The sequence below is a fragment of the Schistocerca nitens genome, chromosome 2 (genome assembly GCF_023898315.1).
Source record: "Schistocerca nitens isolate TAMUIC-IGC-003100 chromosome 2, iqSchNite1.1, whole genome shotgun sequence".
Classification (NCBI taxonomy): Eukaryota; Metazoa; Arthropoda; class Insecta; order Orthoptera; family Acrididae; genus Schistocerca; species Schistocerca nitens.
This window is the reverse complement of record NC_064615.1, coordinates 1073297312-1073317869: the sequence shown is the minus strand read 5'-3', so window position 1 is coordinate 1073317869 and position 20558 is coordinate 1073297312. Positions and strand designations below refer to the sequence as shown.

General features: G+C 38.4%; 1 protein-coding gene across 1 annotated transcript in view; it reads right to left on the bottom strand.

The window, feature by feature from the left end:
* The window catches only part of LOC126237463 (dehydrogenase/reductase SDR family member 11-like), a 119789-nt gene that overhangs the window by 20830 nt on the left and 78401 nt on the right, over nucleotides 1–20558 (bottom strand). The window contains exon 5 of the mRNA XM_049947601.1: nucleotides 7764–7907. Coding sequence (XP_049803558.1) covers nucleotides 7764–7907 — 144 coding nt within the window. The remainder of the gene's footprint in view (nucleotides 1–7763; nucleotides 7908–20558) is intronic.

Genomic DNA, 20558 nt, shown 5'->3' with positions numbered 1-20558 from the left:
GGATTCTTTAGATAACAGGCTGCAAAACGACGCGCATTGAGCTACCTGGTTGCCACATACAGAAATCGATGGATTTTCCACGCCTCCTCAGCCTCCAGATATTACGCATCTGGACAAATTTCTGTGGAGTGCTATGAACACTACGGTGTATTTTACTGCTTTGGAGGACCTGACCACAGTACTCCATGCAGAGATGGCTACAGTGAATGCACTGCCGTTCTAATTTCAGCTCCCTGTGGTTAATGGCACAAGGCAGGCAGGTTAAAGCCACAGTTCAGGAAGACAACAATGAAGAAAAATAGAATAAAAGAAGCTTCATCTGCAGTAAATAGGGATAAAGCTAAGGGTAGTATCAATTTACTTTGTCAAAATATCACGGGATTAAAAAATAAAATGAATGTGCTGTTAGTGTGTTTAGACGATCTCAAAAATAAGAATGAGAGTGATATACTTTGTCCGAACACCGTGTAACTGTGGGGATGGAAAGTGTCAGAATAAATGGGTATAATTTAGCATCTTACGCTTGTGGGTCTAGCATGGATAAAGAAGGAGTTGACATTTACACAAAACAAGGGTATAAATACAAAACTGTAGAAGTTGTAAGGTGGCTATAATTTCGCACCTTACAAGCACTCATCTACATACTTTGCCGTGATTTACAACCGGAATTAGGTATCATTTGATAGGTTGTACATCGTATATATGAATATTTAAAGAAGACTGACAGTGTCACGTACACCTTGTAAGTAGTTGTTAACGCTTACTGCGTGAAAGGCGATGGATTGTCTTTATTATCAAAACGGCGTAATGAGTGATTGTCCATACTAGCAGAGGTTGGAACGCCACTGGAAATGAAACGGCAGGCGTAACTCAGGCCCTGGGTGGAAAAGCCCGCACAGGTGTGTTGGTCCTGCCGGCACAGGAAGTAGCCAAGACGGACGGTCGGGGCACCTGAGCGATGAAGCACAATACAGCGGCGGCCGGTCAGGGTTTGTATCGGGGCCAGAAGGATAACCGGGTAATACTTCCGAAACTCAGAAAATCTTGGACGCCACAGAAAGGAACGAGGAGGCGTTACCTCGGAAATCACGCAGGTTGCGTTACTTGCGAGGATTTTTACTCTGAGAAGTATACCATTGTATGAATTCCTAATTAACAGGTATAGGTATCTCCTCGAAAACTTACCGCGCTGGACGACAAAAGTCTAAAATATGGTTGGTCGGCATCCGGAAGAATCTGCACAGAGGGAGAATATTCAGTGGTTTCGAGAAAATGATTCGCCTTCTGCAAATTCCGAGGGAGGGGAGCTGAGCTTTGTTGGGTAGCCAGTGGTGGAGAGAAAGAGTTCTTCCATTTTGAGCATCCATGTTTGACGGTCACTCAGTATCAGCCTTTGTTGGCACAGACAGACTTTCTGTCTTTGCTCTCGGGGGATTTTATAGTTAGAACGGTCAGACACTGTACTGTTGCGAACTTATACGATTCTGGACTTCGCCTCCGTTGAATACACAGCGTTCAGTGATTGAGAGCACTTCTCCTGCCTATACTCACGTAGAGACGTTATCTGAATTCCGTCCTTGTGGCTGGGAGTTCGCGTTTCTTGTCTGTAGAACACAGAGAGGAGAAGACAGTATTAAATTTTACTAGCCGTCCTAGTGTTTGAATGAGTTTATTTTGTGGCTGGAGTTCTTCCATCGTCGCAGACGTGTACGAGAACCATCACTCCGATGCATCAGAAGCAGTACATACGGTGATATTGCCAATTGCTTCACTCATTATGGCTATAAAGCTAAACAGCTGTGATCACGTAAGTTGTATTTCCACTGAGGTTACACACCAATGTAGATCATCTTTGAAAGTATTATCTTCCAGTGTTTGGCACATAGATGATGTCAGTCATCTTGCGTTATTTATATTAAATCGCGTAGCCATAAAAAGGGGCAGATTTGGGCAATTTGATCAATCACATTAGGTAGGAAATTCATTTGTGTCTCTTTATGTCCACTGGATATTGATATATAAACATTTGTAATATATAAAGGGATCTTAATCTACCATAAATGCACAAGCAGAAACAACATTTATCATTTTGTAGTTACTAGTTCCATTAACCATTCATTTATGTTCATGTTGTAATTTATATGTTAATAATATCGCAACTAAAAGATCCTAAGATCTGCTTTAGGAGGTAGTCAGACAGGGCCAAATACTGATTTTCGCGTTCAGTATTGTTCGTTGCGCACATTCATTTTTGCACCCGCCTGGAGTAGCATCTTGGAAAGTAAGCAAATCTTGTGTCGATCAGCACTTTGAAGTTTATACATGTGAACTGCAGCTAGCTAATATAGTGTTGCTATTAGCAGCAGTGTACAGGATCACATTAGGAGATTGGAAGCTACTCATAAAAAAGTTTCACTCCCTGTTATCTGCCTGTGAGACAAAAAGAAGAAGTAATTTATCATAATTTCATTATGAACTTTCTAAGCAATTCTAAAAGGAAAAGTGAACTAGTGTTATACATGACATATAACGCAGAAGCAGTGATCACATACACATATAGCTCAAGGGTTATCAGATCATGACGTATAATTGATTAACTTACGAAACCTAGAAGGATGTACAGTTCAGAAGCCATTAAGTAAAAGTGTAAGGTTGCTCAACCCAGTATTTATAGAGCACTTCAGAGAAAGTTTAAGAAATGTTGATTGGGGAGATGGACATAACGAGCAAACTGCTAATGACAAGTGCAACATAATTGTTGATAAATTTATATCCCTTTTTGCCCAAAAAACTTACTAAATGTAACGACAAACAGTTTTAAAAGAAACCTTGGATTACTACAGGTATTAAAGCGTCTTCAGAAAGAAAAAATGAAACTGTATGAGACTGCAAGAATTATTAAAGACCCAGAAGTAATTTTCACATTGAAAAAATTATTGTAACATACTGAGATAAGTTGTCTGAAAATCAAGAAATATGTATCTTAGAGATGAAATTAACAACTCAGGCAATAAAATAAAATCAGTATGGAATTTTATTGGAATGGAGAGAGGAAAAGCAACGAATGGGGTAGGTAGTATTACTATTAAAGAGAATGAGACCATCTTAACCAACAGTACACAAGTAGCTAATGTATTTAACAACCATTTCTGAAGTTTAGATGAAAAAATTGGTGAGAATAGTCTCAAAGAAGAACCCAAGCAGTACACTTAAGAGTCAGTTTTGAGAAATCTTAGTCACATTTCTTTTCACCTAACAACCTCTTGTGAAACAAGGAAAATCATTAAATCTTTGAAAAATAAATGTTCTGTTGGAGTAGATGACATCTCTAACAGGACGTTAAAACAACGTGGAGCAGTTACCGCTGATGCTCTGTGTCACACATGTAATGCATCACTAACTCAAGGAATTTTCCCAGACAGGTTAAAATATGCCATTGTCAAGCCTCTCTACAGAAAAGGGGACACCACAGATGTCAATAATTACCGGCCAGTACCTTGCTGACAGCATTTTCAAAAATCGTTGAGGAACTTACGTACTCAAGACTGGTTAGCCATCTCAACTGTAACGGGATACTTAGTAAATCACAGTCCGAGTTTCAAAAATGCAGTTCCACTGAGACAGCAGTACACAGTTTCACTGCCAACATAACAGAGTCTTTAAACAGTAAAATGTCACCAATAGGAATTTTCTGTGACTTATCCAATGCATTTGATTGTTTGAACCATGACATTATGATACAGAAATTACAATTCTGTAGTATAAATGGAACAGCATATCAGTGGCTTCAGTCATATCTACAGAACAGGAAGCAAAAAGTTTCTTTATATGGTTTAAGTGATTTAAGGAAGTCTGCTGCTTCATCTAACTGAGGTGAAATTACATTAGGTATTCCACAGGATTCGATCATGGTCACCTCCTGTTCTTGATATATGTGAATAGCCTCCCTTTTTACCTGAAACAAGAAGCTAAACTGACACTGTTTGCCGATGATAAAAACATTATTATTAATGCAATAAAAGAAACTCCAATAGAAAATGGTACAAATAATGTCCTTGGAAAAGTTATTAATTGGTTTTCTGCGAATGGGCTTGCTCTGAACTTTGAAAAAACACAGTACATTCAATTTTCTGCTGCAAGGAGTACCGTTCCTTGCATAAATATAAGACATCAACAAAAGTCAACAGCCAGGGTAGAGCACACTAAGTTTTTGGGTGTATACATAGATGAGAATCTTAACTGGAAAATACATATTTTGGATCTCCTAAAGTGACCAGGTTCAGCAACTTTTGCAATCAGAATAATTTGCAATTTTGAGGATATAGAAATTAGTAAGCTAACATACTTTGCACACTTTCACTCCCTAATGTAACATGGAATAATATTTTGTGGTAACTCAACACGTATGCAAAAAGTATTCACTGCTCGAAAGAAAGAAGTCAGACTGATGTGTGGGGCAAATTGTCGCACATCTTGTAAATATCTGTTTAAAAGATTAGGAATTCTTACAACAGCTTCACAGTACATTTACTCACTAATGAAATTTGTTGGTCAATAACATGTACCAGTTTAAAAACAACAGTGATATTTATCATTATAATACCAGAAGAAAGAAAGACTTGCACTATTCTCTACTTAACCTATCTTTGGCACAGAAAGGGATAAAATATCCTGCTGCAAAACTTTTCGATAAATTTCCAGATGAAATTGTCTGACAGGCAACAGTAATAGTATCAAAAATAAAATGAAATCATATCTTCTTTGACAACTCCTTCTATACCACAGTTGATTTCTTGAATAGGAATAAATAAATGTATAGGTACACTATATTCATTTTGTGCCATTTAAGGGAATGGGGTAGGTATTAAAAATTTTACACTTTTTTTTAAAAAAAACTAACGAGTTTCAAATCATAACGGCGACCGTTATGAAACTATAAAACTTTAAATCATTATATCTTTTTTTTTTCATGATCAAATTTTGATGAAGTGAAGCGTTATATGCGAAAACTCCATGAAAATTCGTGTAGTAGTTTTGGAGAAGCGTGTTCAAACAGACAGACACGACAGTTTTACAAATTTATTATTAGTACGGATTACAGGAAATAAAGTCTGTAGACGCTTAAGAGAGCAGTGACACCAAAGGTCTGATTGGTAAATATGTCATCCCCTTTGTTGAAAGTTCATTTTGTACCTAACCTCTAGTGCATTTAGTTCAAATACATATAAAAAGAAGTATTAGGCTGATTATATTTTCTAGCGTAGAACTTTGAATGTTTAACCTCTCAGTTCGTGTTAAAAAAGTTGTGTGTGTGTGTTTGTGTGTGCAAAATAAAACTGTCATATGCGACTAAACATTGCATTTTTATGTTGCTGACATATATTTGCCGACATTTTAGGCTTGGAAAGTACAGTGTGACAGTTGACAAGCACCATGTCATAATTTCGATGTGGAAAATAAGTAATTTGAGGCTCCGCTGTGCCTTATATAAGTATGGTATAACAATCGAACTATGAATGTTGCCATCTGTTGGCGATGACGAGCAAAACGAAGATAAAGCGGCAGCTGTTTTTTTTTCCACTTTGAAGTATTGCAGATTAGTAGTTAAAGTGTATCTCATCGTTTGTAATTTGTTAATTACGTTTCATAAGTGTGTTCGTTTCTATTTATGGAGAGTATGTTTTATACTCAATCTCATATCCGATAGGAGTGCTACAGTCTTCAAAGAAATTTACAGATGTGAGATGAAAATCACTGATGACATGGTACAATATTTCACATAAACGACTTTTTGTAGTAAGGAATGAAGACAGACTGGGCAATATTTATTTTTGACGTGGTGCCATTTTACGCAATTCAGGTGAAGTTTGTGTATTTTTTAAGTATGTGTGTGTGTGTGTGTGTGTGTTTGTGTGTGTGTGCGTGTGTGTGTGTGTGTGTGTGTGTGTGTGTGTGTGCAAGTGTTTCAGAGGCTAGTAACTCTGAACATGGCGCAGATTCATGTAAAACTTATGTAACATATTTTAAGGTACTATGTATCTTAAAACATGGCTCTCATAAAAGTGATCTTGTGTAATTTTAAAGTTACTTCCTGATTGGGTGCCTCATTTTAATACCCACTATTATACAACATGGCAATTGCTGCCTCATTTCAGTACCGCGCTAAGATCTGATGGACAGCTGGAGGGGTGAAGGGAAAAGGGGGATCGACAAATGGGGAGGGGGGGAGGTGTGGAAGTGCAGGGGTACAAAATATAACTAGGCTAGTTGCGCCATCTTGGATTTTTTAAGTTTCCACCACAACTGTCACAATTTTTTAAGTTTGACACCATGTTCCATTTCTTAGATTTCCTACCACCGCCATCTAGTATTTTTGAATTACCCATCACCACCATCTTGAATTTTTCGATGACTGCAGTAGCGGCGGAAGATTGAACTGTATGATATACCGCTGCAAAAAAGAGTATTTTCAGTGTTTTTCATACATTCTGTACGACGTTAGAAAGATTTTTATCTGTTCGGAAAATAAATGCGTTACATACGCCAGAATTTTAAAAAATATTTATACTAATTGCCCATTAAGTACTCAACTTCGGAAAACCGACTGGCTAAAGTTTTGACTGTATCATACTATGTTTCATTATGTTATGCTTGTACTTCAACCAGACTATGGAGTTTTGTTGGTGTTGCACCACTAATTACATACTGACTTGTTCGACCCTGACCTGGAAATCCACTATGCCTTTGATGTAAATTTATCTTCCGGAGTCCGCACTATTATTTGGTGCACCGTTCGTTCCGTCACTCTGATGGCTGTGAGAGACGCGATATTTTAATAAACTGAGTGCCGCATGTTCAACGTAGCTTATACTCAGTCCTCTGTTGCGACTTACTGCGTTTTCTGACATCCTTATTTTGACAGACTACTTGATGGTGCTGTCCTAGAAACGAGGGGTTAGCCCCATGATGCTGGTCTCATCGTATTTAACTTGGAGTTGACAAAATGTGCGTTTCACGATATAATACTTGGGGACTCCAAAAGAACAAATGAGGACCAAAATGGTTATCTGTGCCGGTCATTGAACTTGCTATATACAGTGGCGTGACAGGGACGATACTTCTCGCTGGTTTTAGTCCAGGCATCTAGTTACATAACAACGCAGATCATGACACCTGAAGAATACGACTGGTCGGTCGTCAAAATACACTTAGAGACAAACTGGCGCACCACGAAGGAATCATCCGAGTGGGATGGAAAGTGGTAGATCTCATCTACATGTAGAGATGTACAGACAAACAAATGATTACAACTTCAGAAAAACTGGATGATTTATTCAAGAGAAGTCAATAACGCGTTTGTCGACCTCTGGCCCTTATGCGAGCAGTTACTCGCCTTGCCGCTTGACACTGATTAATCGAGTTGTTGGATGGTTTCCTGAGACACATCGCGCCGGATTCTGTCCGGCTGGCACGTTAGATCGTCAATATCGCGCTCTGGTTGGAGGGATCTGCCAACAATGCTCCAAATGTTCTCAACTCCTCACTAAAGACTGTTCTAGTCCAGTCAGTGAGATGCAGCCATTCGCATAATTCCTTCGTGGTGCGTTGTTTTTTTCTTTTTTTCTGTCTTAGAGTGTATCATGCAGAAAACTGGGCTAAACATCAGAGAGCCCACCAGCAAGACTAGCACCTGTCTGTGATGAGCTACGTTTAGACTCAATAGAATTTGGAACAGAGGCCCCATAAGCCCACTGACGACTTACCATCACGTGCGGCTCCTGAGACAGCATGTACAGCACCGCCTGTGCCACGTCATCTGGCTTTAGGCAAGGGGAATCCCACATGGCGTGGTTATCTTCACTCACGTTCTTCAAGATCTCCGTCTTCACCAGCGCTGGGGATACTTCCTGAAACAAACGTTTACCACAGTGTAAGAGCACCCCGTGTTCGTTTTAAATACATAAGCGTAATTGCCAGGGTTGTATTTAAGATCCATAGACAAAGAGGTTTAGCCTGTGGTGCAAGCCCTATAAGTGCAGTACTCGTAGTAGCTAACTCGCAAATGTGGAATTTTATCGGAGCATTCAAGTTAAAATCCTATAACTTAGTATTTAAAGTTTATTACATAGAGTGATCAGAAACAGTCTGAAAAGCTTGTAAGGGTGTTGCGGAGTATGTTGTACTGAGAAATAGTGAAAGGTGGCTACACTGAGCCACAGCGCCAGAGATCGCGCTAGAGAGTATTGTTCGGCCGCCTCCACTGGCAGTGATTATTGAGATGTCGTAGTGGGCAGTGCCTTGGGAGAACTCGTGGTAGTCAGTGCTGAGATGTCGTAGTGAGTAGTGTTTGTTGAGATGAGCTAGTAGGCAGTGCTTGCTGAGATGTGATACTGAAAAGTTCTTGGTGAGATGTGATAGTAGCGAGTCGGTGTGGAGAGATTGTAATGTCTAGAGTGCCTTTCATCAATATAAATTAAGGTAACAAACTACTTTTCTTTTCTTTCTCATTATTTCAATGTCCTGAATAATGCGTCATTACAGGTTCAGTCAACAAAGCATCTGGCTTGTGTTATTGTATTAGAGTGTAATTCTGGTTTTCTTGAGTAATTATGGTATTTCTATTTTCTTTAATTAATTCAGTATAAATGATATTTAAAATTTCTTGTGTTGTTGAAGAAGAACCGTGCCAGATGCGTACGTTGAGTCATACTTCCACACACAGAACAGTTACACTTGTGCTTTGGTTTCGTAGGTTTTTATAGTTGCTGGGGACTTAATTAATTAATTGTGTTAATGAAAATTTCCATTTCATTCTTTGTTGTTGTTCTATGCAGTCAGATTGCGTAATAATACTAGTCAGGGCCAACCGTTTACGAGACATAGCGTAATCGGACATACAGCTACCAAAAATTAAAATTATTTTCATTTTATTTTAATTAAGCCCCCATGCACGTGGCGACCGCTGCTTCGGATCGTCCCTTGGAATTCTTCTGATTGTAAAAATAGTAGACAGTAGTATTGTTGTAGTAATTTGTAGTTTAGTAATTGTAGTCTATTTTGCATGTGTAGAATTGGTAATTGTCATTCTTCTAATGGTATTTATTTTGCAAAATTTCATTTCTGTTGTCTTGTCTACGGGTTTGACATTTAGTGCAATTATTTCAATTGTTCGATTAATCGTGTTTGAGGGAAACATTTCGTGTGAATGGTATTGTTGGAGATATAGTGTCATTGTGTGTAATTTTCGTACAGTGACGAGTTTTGTATATTTTGTAAATGATTACGCGATCAATGAAAAAGGCAAAAATGATGAATAGTGAGAACGACGAAGTTGTTGACATGGCGAACTCGCCAACACAGGAGAACAGTATGTTGAATAATGAAGTGGAAAACAATTTAATAAGTCGGGAAAATAGTCCGGAACCATTACAAAATTTTTCTCAATCAGAAAATTCACAGAATACGAGATTAACGATAGAAGATTCTGAAATAGTATCGAACACAGATAGCTTTACAGCCATGACGAAAGAAGTTGGTTTCGCGGGAAATGTTAGGGGCGAAAAGAATTTCGAACCGGCTATTATGGAGCAGTTGATGGGTGCAATATTAAATTTGGGATCTGAATTAAAAACAGTGACAACACGGTTAGACTTACAAAGGGGAACAATGGAAACACGGTTAGACTCACTGGGATCACAAATAGGAACAATTAAAACAGAGATGGGAACTTTGAGATCTGAATTAAAAACAGATAGGGGAACAATGGAGCAGTTTCGATCTGAATTTAAAACAGAGATGGGAACTTTGGAAACACGGTTAGATTCACGAATAGGGACATGTTTCAAAAATATGAACGATGAGTTAAAGAAAGAAATCAGAGAAGAAGTACAACCGATTTTGAATTCTCACAATAATAGATTAATTGCAGTAGAGATTAGACAAAGGGAACAAGATAGAGAACAGGAAGAAAGAGATCGCGTGATAGTACAAAAATTTTCAGAGTTAAATTTACAATGTGCACACGATAAGGAAGAAATACTTGAGATAATCGAGGAGTCCGTATCAAATGACAGATTAAATAACCTGACACAACAATATGAACAGTTAACTACCAAATGTGTCAACACTGAAACCCGAGTCGCGACACTTACGGAAGACGTAGGTAAACAGAAAAAAAAATAGGTGACTTATCGGAAAGAGTTGAGGAGATTTCAGATAAATTGACAAATCTTAGTTTACATGGGGACAGAGAGTCGGATGATACAGCTCCATTACCATTTGCAGAAACCGAAGAGTACCAGAACATAAATAAGCATGTTGAAAATCAGGGAAAATTTAATGAACGTGTTAAAAGGGAAGTTGAGGCATTACGAAAGCAAGTCAAACAAATTGAAGGGGAAATTGTAGGAAAAGACAGCAAAAGAAATTTGGAATCACATATAGCAGAGGGGTTTGAAGAAAACAATTTGTTTCATTTACGGGATGCAACAAGAGAGCGCCAGGCGCGCGAACTTGACAATAATCGACATTCAAACTGGGACAGACGCGGTAGGTCTTTGTCGCCACGAGGCGAAAACTTTGACTATAAACACTTTTTGACTGTTCGGAAATTTAAGATCTTCCGCAATTCTAAGAATGACATACATCCATGTGCATGGTTAGATCAATTTATGTATGCACTCCCACCAAATTGGCCACTAAGTCACAAACTGGAATTTATGTGTGGATATTTAGAAAACGAACCGGCGACGCGGATGCGCGCACTCATTAGAGATTGTAATAATCTGAATGATTTTTATCATGCATTTCTATCGGCACATTGGTCCGAAAAGACACAAGACAGAGTCAAACATAGTCTGATTATGCAGCGTAATTTTAAACAGTCTGAGTTCCGCACGCCGGCAGAATACTTTGAAGACATGATTCGAAAGAATCAGTTCTTGTCCAACCCTTATAGCCCGCATCTCGTGGTCGTGCGGTAGCGTTCTCGCTTCCCACGCCCGGGTTCCCGGGTTCGATTCCCGGCGGGGTCAGGGATTTTCTCTGCCTCGTGATGGCTGGGTGTTGTGTGCTGTCTTTAGGTTAGTTAGGTTTAAGTAGTTCTAAGTTCTAGGGGACTGATGACCATAGATGTTAAGTCCCATAGTGCTCAGAGCCATTTGAACCAACCCTTATAGCCCGACTGAATTAATTCGCATTTGTTTAACTAAGCTGCCACAATCCATAAGACAAATTGCTTTAGCCGGAAGATGTAAAGACGACATTGAGACTTTTAAGACTTTGTTACAAGAACTTGAGTATGACAACGACGACGGGACTTCTTGCAACTTTTTCAGTAACAGTAATTACGATAGATTTTCAGAGAAAAGGGATAGTGATCGGAACGGGCGTTACATGGGTAACTTTGAGAATGACAGACGAAACAGACAGGACAATAGATACCAGCCTTATGACAATAACAGACGTTCTAACAGAAATTACACAGACAATTATAATAACGGTAATTCCTACCGGAATGATCAATCATACGGAAACAGTAATCGGTATCATCAAGACAGAAATTATTCATACAATAATAGAAATTCTTACTACAGAAATAACCAGGGTAGTAGATACAACAATAATTTCAGAACTGACAGTCGAAATTATACAAGAAGTAGTTATGCAGACAGACAGGAAAACAGAAATTTTAATAACAGACACAGCCAAGAATTTGCATCTAACAGACAGGAAGGACCTAATTGGCATCCTCCGCGTGATAGAAATTCAGAGAGACAAGTGGAAATAGTAGAAATTGATCCGCGAAATGTCGGGAATAATCAAAGACGTGACGCAAACAATCGACAATGACTAGCAGCTTCGGCTTCTGGCAGCAATATAGACGGTTCAGAAAGTAATGACACTACAACTTTACACTACGTACGCCTGGAAGATATGAGAGACATTTTGCTAGGCGAAAAGGAAAATAATGTAGACGCATTTTTACATCCTTTTATTGAAGTATGTGTGAGTAAGAATAAGTTCACTGCAGTTCTAGATTCTGGGAGCCCATTGAACGTCATTAGTGAATCAGTTTTTCGTATATGTGAAAGAACTATTGCCTGTCCTGTGTTACCTATTTCTAAAACTACAATTCGAGGAGCGATTTCTGGAAAAGGTGTGGAAGTTAAACAACAGACCAACCTAAATTTCATTTGTCAAGGATACGAATTTTCTGCTAATTTTATTATTGTTCCATTACTCAGTACACAGATTATATTAGGTATGGAGTTTCTTAACACACATAAGGCAATTTTGAACTTTAAAGAAGGAAGTGTGAATTTGACTGTTGCCGGAATGCCGAAATGTCTGAAATTTTTCGAGTGTTTAGCAAGATCTGAATCAGATACAAAATGTTTAAGGTTTCTTACTTCTGATGTTTTCGTTGAGCATTATGACGACAGTGTGTTTATTCATGACAATGACAATAGATACAGAGACGCGATGGAGGATGTAATTAGTAGCGAAGAATTAATTAATGAAAAGGTTAAGAAAGCTGAAGTGCCAGATGACGTTGCAAGAGAAGAGCTGCACCATATTTTGACTTCACATGCTACAGTGTTTAGTCATCACACAGGAACTATACAAGGCTTACAATATTTATTTAAAGTAAAAGAACACACACCATTTCGCGGGAAAACGTATGCTATTCCTTTGGCTTACAGAGACAAGGTTAAGAATGAACTTCAATACATGTTAGATCAGGGCATTATTGAGCCAGCAGTCAGCCCTTATACCAGCCCATTACACGTTGTTCTTAAAAAGGATGGGTCAATTCGTTTGGTTCTGAATTCCAGACAGATAAATAATATTATTATTCCTGAAACTGACCGTCCACAAAATTTAAATGAACTTCTTCAACATTTCCATGGAATTAAAGTTTTATCCACGATTGATATGCGCGCAAGTTTTTGGCAAATAGAACTCCACCCTGATTGTAGAAAATATACTGCCTTTTTAGCCTTTGGTAACTGTTACCAGTTTCGGAAATTACCGTTTGGACTTACTGTATCTTCTGCAGCATTCATTCGTAGTTTAAATGAAATTTTACCTGTTTATCTTCGTGACAATATTACTTCATATGTTGACGACATTCTTATTGCTAAACGTTCTTGGAGTGAGCATAACAAAATTTTGGATTCATTATTAGGTATTTTTGCACGAGTTGGCATGACAGTGAACTTGGAAAAATCTGAATTTGGTCGTTCTCAGGTGAAATTTCTCGGTCACATTATTTCTACAGAAGGTATTCTTCCTGATCCAGAGAAACTAGACGCTATTCGTAATTATGCTGTTCCTACCACAAAACGTGATGTTCGTAGTTTCCTTGGTGTCTGTAATTTTCTCAGACGCTTTGTTAGATTGGACAATTTGGCCACACCTCGTTTATGTGAACTATCTGGAAAGAAATCTAACTGGTGTTGGGATGAGGAAGCTCAGTCAGAATTTGAACAACTTCGTGATGCTTTAGTTGCTGCTCCACTTCTTTCACATCCGGATTTATCTAAAGATTTTTGTTTGGCGACGGACTCATCATACAAAGGCCTAGGTGCACACTTATTTCACGAGATAGAAGAAGACAGCGTTGTAGTACAGAAAACTATTGCCTTTGGAAGTCGTGTTCTCTCTAAATCCGAAAAGAATTATTCGATTACGGAACTTGAAGCTTTGGCTGTTGTTTGGGCTTTCACAAAATTTCGCACATTTTTGTATGGCAGACATACTAAGGTTTACACCGATCATCGAGCTCTGGAATTTCTTATGTCGACAAAATTAACTCATGGAAGATTGTCACGATGGGCGCTGTACCTACAGGAATTTGATTTTAGTATTGTTTACATACAGGGATCTTCAAATATTGTTGCTGATGCTTTATCACGTGCACCTATGGGTTTGAAACAAAGTGCTGAAGAGGACTGCAAAGAAAACCATTATTGTTTGATGCACATTCAAGGTGTTGCGTTTGAGAACTTTATTTCGTCTTCGCTCCAGGACATCGCTAAGGAGCAAAATAAGGATCCAATCTGGAAGGACATTAAGGAGAAGTGGAGGAGAAAGGAAAGCGTAGCGATTAGACAGCATTATTTAGTTCGCAACGACATTCTTTTTAAACGAAAATCGGTCGACAACTGTGTTTGGTTAGTTTGTATTCCTGATGAGTGGGTTAATAAATTGATTTGGTACACACATTTTAGTTATGCGCTCTTTGGTCCCAGAAAATGTTTTCATAAATTACGAGAAAATTGCTACTTCAGTAATATGGAAAAACGTATTCGATCCGTTCTGGCCAAATGCAAATTATGTCAAAAGGCTAAGCCTCCAACGATTTCTCACAGAGCACCGTTGTTTCCTATCATTCCAGCGAAATTAAAGGACATGGCTGCAGTCGATTTGTTTGGTCCAGTGGTTCATTCTACTAATGGTTTTGCGTACATTTTCGTAGCAGTGGAATTGACATCAAAATATGTGTGTTTTACACCTTTACGCAAAGCAACAGCTCGTTCAGTATCTAATGCTTTCATCAAACATTTTCTTAAAGAAGTTGGTCATGTTGATAAGGTTATATCAGATAATGGATCACAGTTTCGCTCTAAAATTTGGCTTCGTACTCTACGGCGTCGTAAGATTAAACCAATTTTTATTACACTTTTTCACCCTCAATCTAATGCTTCAGAAAGATGGATGAAGGAAATCAATAAATTGTGCCGTCTTTATTGTCATCAGAATCACAGAACTTGGGATCAGTATCTTCATATTTTTCAAAACATTCTGAATGAACTTCCAAATGACTCAACTTCTTTACCGCCTCTATTGATATTAAAAAATAAAGTACCAACAAATCGCATTTCTGAAATCGTTCCTTTTCCGCCTTCACGGAAACTGCGGCATTCTGAAGTTGTCAACCTGGCTCTACAAAATATTGCATCTGCGGCTGCTAGAAGAGAGAAATCAGCTAAGCGTCCTGGTCGTTTAAAAACTTTGTCAGTTGGTCAGAAGGTGTTAATTAAGTCTCATCGTTTGTCTCATAAAGGGAAAGGCTTATGTCGCAAATTTTTTCTGCTTTATAACGGTCCATATAGAATTCGCAAAATTATCCATGATAACACTGTTGAAGTAGAAACTCTTAAATCTCGGCGCTCTAAGGGAATACATCACATATCCAACGTTAAAATTTTTGTGGAATGACATACCTTTGAGAAACCAACAGTTATACGTAAACATGCGGAGAATGCAAGGATACCGCGCCGTGTTCCGGCGGCGGCAGATACTCAAAGCAACAGTCAGTCTGCGCGCCGCACAAGGCAGTCGTTGACCGCAAACAATCACTTCCTACGTCACGCGCCTACAGCTGATCGAGCGGTCAGTGCGAATGCACTGACAGACGTAAACAAATACACAGTCTAATTTCTCCGACTAAATTCTGTATAAAGCTATGGTGACTTTATAAATTATGTTATTAACATTCAGTATTTTTCAGGATACGGTTGTGTAAAATATTTAAGACCTTCAGGTAAATTCTGTGCGTGTCCGACGTTAAGACGACTTGCTTTGGAGAAAATTTCAGGAAGAATGTAATTTCGAAGATGAAACTAATAAACTAAAAAGGTAATGATTAATTGAGTTTATTTTTCAGGTAACATATTTCCACTTAGGTACGTACTTTAGACGTAATTTGCTGCTCGCGATTACGTGATTTATACTTTGTGCTAAATTTCATGTTCTATGAATTTACTTGTGAAGCGACGTACTTGCGTACATTAACTGATTTTGACAATGTTTGATTAATGAACAGTGTTGTTACGTGTGTATATTATGCATCGCTTGGCTGCACTGCTTTTTCACTGATGTCATATTTTTTTTTATTATGTGCCCGCTGTGCTTATTTATTTAAATTGTAATTGTCAACTGATTAATTGTGATGACTGTGGTTATGTATGTAGGTTACACTTTGTGATTTATCTGCTTGCGCCTTCATGTTTACTTATTAAGATTACGTATGAACATTTATTTGCTTATGCTGATATGATAATAATGGCCTGTTTATTATGTAAGATACATATTTGCTGCTTTGCGTATGGATTGCGTATTAACACATTTCTGTTTGTTGTCATAACTACTCTTTAATTTGGTATATAGAAATGCTGATATACTGTATATGAACATAGAGTTTAGGTCACACTATGGTATTAATTATAGATTGTTCGCTTGGCAGAGCCTTGTTGTAGGGATTGTGCTGCATCCACTTGTTGACATTCTGTTCTCTACTGGTATATTTACTCGCTATTGCATGTTTTGCTTACGCTCAGTGCCTTATATTTTTAAGATAAGAAAATGAACTGCTAATTCTACGAACGACATTGGCACAAGAAACTTCATAGAAGTCACATGAGCTGGAGGTTTTATGGAAGCTGTATAAATTTATGCTAATAGGAAGGAAGCTAACGACATGACATACCAACACTAGGTTAGACCATTGACAGTTATTACACTGCATTTTTCGTGAGTAATTGAAATAGGAAGTGACACTTGACACAAGAAATACTCCACATGTTTGCTTCTGTTTGCCATAATTCTTGAAGTGGTGTACACACTGTGAAATATTATGATCATTAACACTTCGTAATCGTACTTACTTACTGAATGTTATTCAAACTAAAGGCTGTTAGAGGTCATGTATGCATTTCTTTTATTTAATGATGGACAAGGAACCAAAATGTATCTTATAATTTATAATGAGTAGAAAATTTGGGTCAGATGGATTACACAGAGGTTGTGTGTGGACACTGTGTCTTCGGATTGTATGGGATGCTGAATTGAAGTTTGCACTAGGATTTTGTCTGTACTTGTTCGAGGAGACTGACTAGAGGAAAGAGTTGTTATGGAAGTGAAATGATATTGGTGCTGAGGTTTATATGTATCGACGTATTATTGAGGTATTGAGATTATGTGAAGTTGATGATTATTGGAGTTTCGTGGACAAGAGGTAAGATAAATGAGGTATTATTGAAGTATTGAGATTATGTGATGCTGATGATTATTGGAGGTTTGGTGGATAAGAGGTGAAGTAAGTGAGGAGCATATTTTTTTTTGTTGGTCTATATGGAACTAGGAGGATGAAGATGGCAGACTAGAACACTCAAGTAGAAAGAAGATTGTCTACACACACACTTTGTCAAATCACTAAGCAGTATATACTTTTTTTTGAGAGAAGAAGCATTTGCATATCTTGGCTCACTGACAGTTGTTCAGCAACCGTACATTTTGATCTGGCTTGGCAAACATTGGTCTTGACATGATGACTATGACGTTGACTAACTATTATTGACTGTTATACATTGCTGCCACTACTACTTGATACACATGATGAACATAAAATTTTGACAGAATTGCATTTACACAGTTAACACTATTCAATTACACAGTAGCACTAATGTGGATGAAAGATGAGTGAGTGTGTTTTGTGTGTTTTCCTTTTATAATCCCAGAGAAGTGATCCCAACCTATCTCCTAAATATTATTTTACTTGTTTGTTGTGGCTTGCACTGACACCCATAAATATTATTGGTTTACTGGTATTTGTGTATTGTAATAGTTAATAGGACAATTATCTGATATCATTTGTGTGTTTGTTATGATTTGTATGTTTAGTGTAAAAGCATTGTATGTGTATTCAAACTATTGTTCATGCCTGAACTGTCTGATTAGTGATGGTGCTGCACTTTTCAACATGGTGGATGCCACCTGGACATGTTTAATTTCTGCTGATGAACTGTGTGATTAGTGATAGGGAATATTATGAACTGTTATTTGCACTTTTTCTACATGATTGGTGCCACTAGGACATGTTTAATTTCTGCTGATGAACAGTGTAGTTAGTGATAGTGAATTTTATGGACTGCGGTCAGCACCTGGTCAACATTACTGGGTGCTACTGATGGACTGCTTCTACCGAAATGGTGTTACTTGTTGATATCTGCACCTGTTCAACATTGCTGGTGCCACTGATGGAACTGCTTATACTGAAATGGTGTTACTTGTTGATGTCTGCACCTGCTCAACATTGCTGGGTGCCACTGATGGACTGCTTCTACCGAAATGGTGTTACTTGTTGATGTCTGCACCTGCTCAACATTGCTGGTGCAACTAATGGAACTGCTTATACTGAAATGGTGTTACTTGTTGATGTCTGCACCTGCTCAACATTGCTGGGTGCCACTGATGGACTGCTTCTACCGAAATGGTGTTACTTGTTGATGTCTGCACCTGCTCAACATTCCTGGTGCCACTAATGGAACTGCTTATACTGAAATGGTGTTACTTGTTGGTGTCTGCACCTGCTCAACATTGCTGGGTGCCACTGATGGACTGCTTCTACTGAAAAGATGTCACCTGTTGATGTCTGCACCTGGTCAACATTGCTGGGTGCCACTGATGGACTGCTTCTACTGAAATGGTGTTACTTGTTGGTGTCTGCACCTATTCAACATTACTGGGTGCCACTGATGGACTGCTTCTACTGAAAAGATGTCACCTGTTGCTGTGTGCACCTGCTCAACATTGCTGGTGCCACTAATGGAACTGCTTATACTGAAATGGTGTTACTTGTTGGTGTCTGCACCTATTCAACATTACTGGGTGCCACTGATGGACTGTTTCTATTGAAATAATGTCACTTGTTGGTTTGTGCACCTGTTGACCATTGCTGGGTGCTACTGCTGGAACTGTCAATTACTTGTTTCTTGAGCTATGGAAAGCGTTTATGTGAATATTTGTATAAACTGATTTTTTGTGTATTACTGTTTGTGAAAAGTTATGAGACTATTACCTGCACATATTCGTCATTGCTGACGCTATTGATTGATCTGTTTAACCACATAATACTTGTGTAAACTGTTATGTAAAATCACATGTATGAAAGAATTTGTATTGCTTACTGTATTTTATATATTAGGTTATTGAAAGATCAGTGCAAAGCCAAAATTTTATTTAGTTATATGATATTTACGCATTAATATTATCTTTTATTTTTGTCTGGATTTTTTTTGACGAATTTGGTGGTATTTTCACCACCAATGCTGGCAAAATTACCATCAAATTCTAGCCCGTGGAGGAAGGGCATATGAAAGGTGGCTACACTGAGCCACAGCGCCAGAGATCGCGCTAGAGAGTATTGTTCGGCCGCCTCCACTGGCAGTGATTATTGAGATGTCGTAGTGGGCAGTGCCTTGGGAGAACTCGTGGTAGTCAGTGCTGAGATGTCGTAGTGAGTAGTGTTTGTTGAGATGAGCTAGTAGGCAGTGCTTGCTGAGATGTGATACTGAAAAGTTCTTGGTGAGATGTGATAGTAGCGAGTCGGTGTGGAGAGATTGTAATGTCTAGAGTGCCTTTCATCAATATAAATTAAGGTAACAAACTACTTTTCTTTTCTTTCTCATTATTTCAATGTCCTGAATAATGCGTCATTACAGGTTCAGTCAACAAAGCATCTGGCTTGTGTTATTGTATTAGAGTGTAATTCTGGTTTTCTTGAGTAATTATGGTATTTCTATTTTCTTTAATTAATTCAGTATAAATGATATTTAAAATTTCTTGTGTTGTTGAAGAAGAACCGTGCCAGATGCGTACGTTGAGTCATACTTCCACACACAGAACAGTTACACTTGTGCTTTGGTTTCGTAGGTTTTTATAGTTGCTGGGGACTTAATTAATTAATTGTGTTAATGAAAATTTCCATTTCATTCTTTGTTGTTGTTCTATGCAGTCAGATTGCGTAATAATACTAGTCAGGGCCAACCGTTACGAGACTTTGTAACCGAACAGACAGCTACTGAAGCAAAAAATTAAAGTTATTTGCATTTTATTTTAATTGAGCCCCCATGCAATAGTTGTTAAGAAAATAATTCGATGCGTTGCACCGTTCCCAAGTTAATTAGCACTGAAGTTACCGAGTTACGTCGTAAGTGCGCAAATTCAAGTGGCTCGCCAGAATCTACTAGTGTCGGTTGTCCTCAGTCCCCTAGACTTAGGACTGCTCAAACCTAACTAACCTAAGGACATCACACACATCCATGCCCGAGGCAGGATTCGAACCTGCGACCGTAGCAGCCGCAGCCGCTTCCGGACCGAAGCGTCTAGAACCGCTCGGCCAGCGCGGCCGGCTACTTCAGTTTTCATGACCGTCATCAATAGTATGGCTATTGTGTAGTAAGAGCTTTTTAATGCTTCCTTCATTACTGCTGTGTGATGTTACATAAAGCTCTTCTTGAAAGACCTCCCCGGTCGTCCCACATAAAAGCTTTCACATCCAATACAATTTATTCTATACACGCCTGAGTTTTCGTATTTATCGCGTTTTGATTTAACTGAACGAGGTAAACGTTTCTCAAGGTTACCATTGGTTTGTAACCCTATCTTTGCTTGCACTGCGGTGTCTCTTGAAACTAGACAAGGACAACTACGCACTTAGGTCTTTCATGCATTTTAAACGTGGTTTCCTGTGTACTTGACACTAATTTATA